Genomic DNA, 993 nt, shown 5'->3' on the forward strand with positions numbered 1-993 from the left:
AAGAAGACACCAGATGACCTTCATAAACATCCCTAACAGCTTCAAGACCTCAAAATACACAGGCAGCTATGACATGAAAGAGATCACGCTGACCTCAAAGAGGCTGAAAGATTACAGGTTCTTGAAAGGTCCTGTTCAAAGACACAGGGCTTGAAATGCCCCCAACTTTTGGACAAGTCTCTCCAAGAGACTGGAGACTGAGTTATCTGGATCCCTCAACTCTGCAAGAGACTGGAGACTGAGTTATCTGGATCAAATTTGCCACATAAAGCATTTTATTATTTTTAAATGGCGGGGGAAAAAAGCACCTAGCCATGTGACAGTGGATCAGAAATGTTTTGGCCTGTTCTGCCTAAGCCCCTCCTCACCTGCAGTCTGGTAGTTTCACTGAACACTTCCCAGCATCCGGGAGAGCAGGATGAGTTTCTTACATTGTTCCAAGGGAAGCCATTTTAGAAATACAAAGTCTTGCTGTTTACTGACACATCATTAGTAGCATTTTAAAAAAACAGCACTGTTCAGTCATACCTCTACACTAATTCTCCGGTCTGTGCATATACTCCCCAGTCAAGACAAAATAGGAGACAAAGTATATTAGTCAGAGACAGCCTGGACATCCTCCAGTGGAAATTGTCCCCAGTGAGCGTGTTCATGGGGATCCTTTTAGAGACGGCACCAGGCACAGGGTATTTTGGACATCCTGTCCTCAGCCTCACAGAGTTAACTTGCACACATTCGCAGAGAGCAGACAGGTACCTCTCTATAAAGAGGGATTCACTTACAAGCAGGAGATTAAGGCAGGGCTGGAAGACGGGACATCGAATACCATCCTCTTCTGGCCAAAGAGAGGGGCCAGTATTTACAGAGGCAAAATTTGCATGTGGTGGATGCAGGAGAAGAAACCCCCTGTCCCACGGAGGCCTCTGCCTCCTCACACACCACACCGTATACCCCCCACGGCAGGGGCCGCAGTGTCCCGGGCCCGGGCTCTGC

General features: G+C 47.8%; 1 protein-coding gene across 1 annotated transcript in view; it reads left to right on the top strand.

Moving 5' to 3' along the window:
* Positions 1 to 651: 651 nt before the first annotated feature.
* The window catches only part of ALG11 (ALG11, alpha-1,2-mannosyltransferase), a 6,374-nt gene continuing 6,032 nt past the window's right edge, over positions 652 to 993 (top strand). The window contains exon 1 of the mRNA XM_009290256.1: positions 652 to 752. Within this exon, the coding sequence (XP_009288531.1) occupies positions 652 to 752 (101 nt within the window). The remainder of the gene's footprint in view (positions 753 to 993) is intronic.

The sequence above is a fragment of the Aptenodytes forsteri genome, unplaced genomic scaffold (assembly GCF_000699145.1).
Source record: "Aptenodytes forsteri isolate BGI_AS27 unplaced genomic scaffold, ASM69914v1 Scaffold155, whole genome shotgun sequence".
Taxonomy (NCBI): Eukaryota; Metazoa; Chordata; class Aves; order Sphenisciformes; family Spheniscidae; genus Aptenodytes; species Aptenodytes forsteri.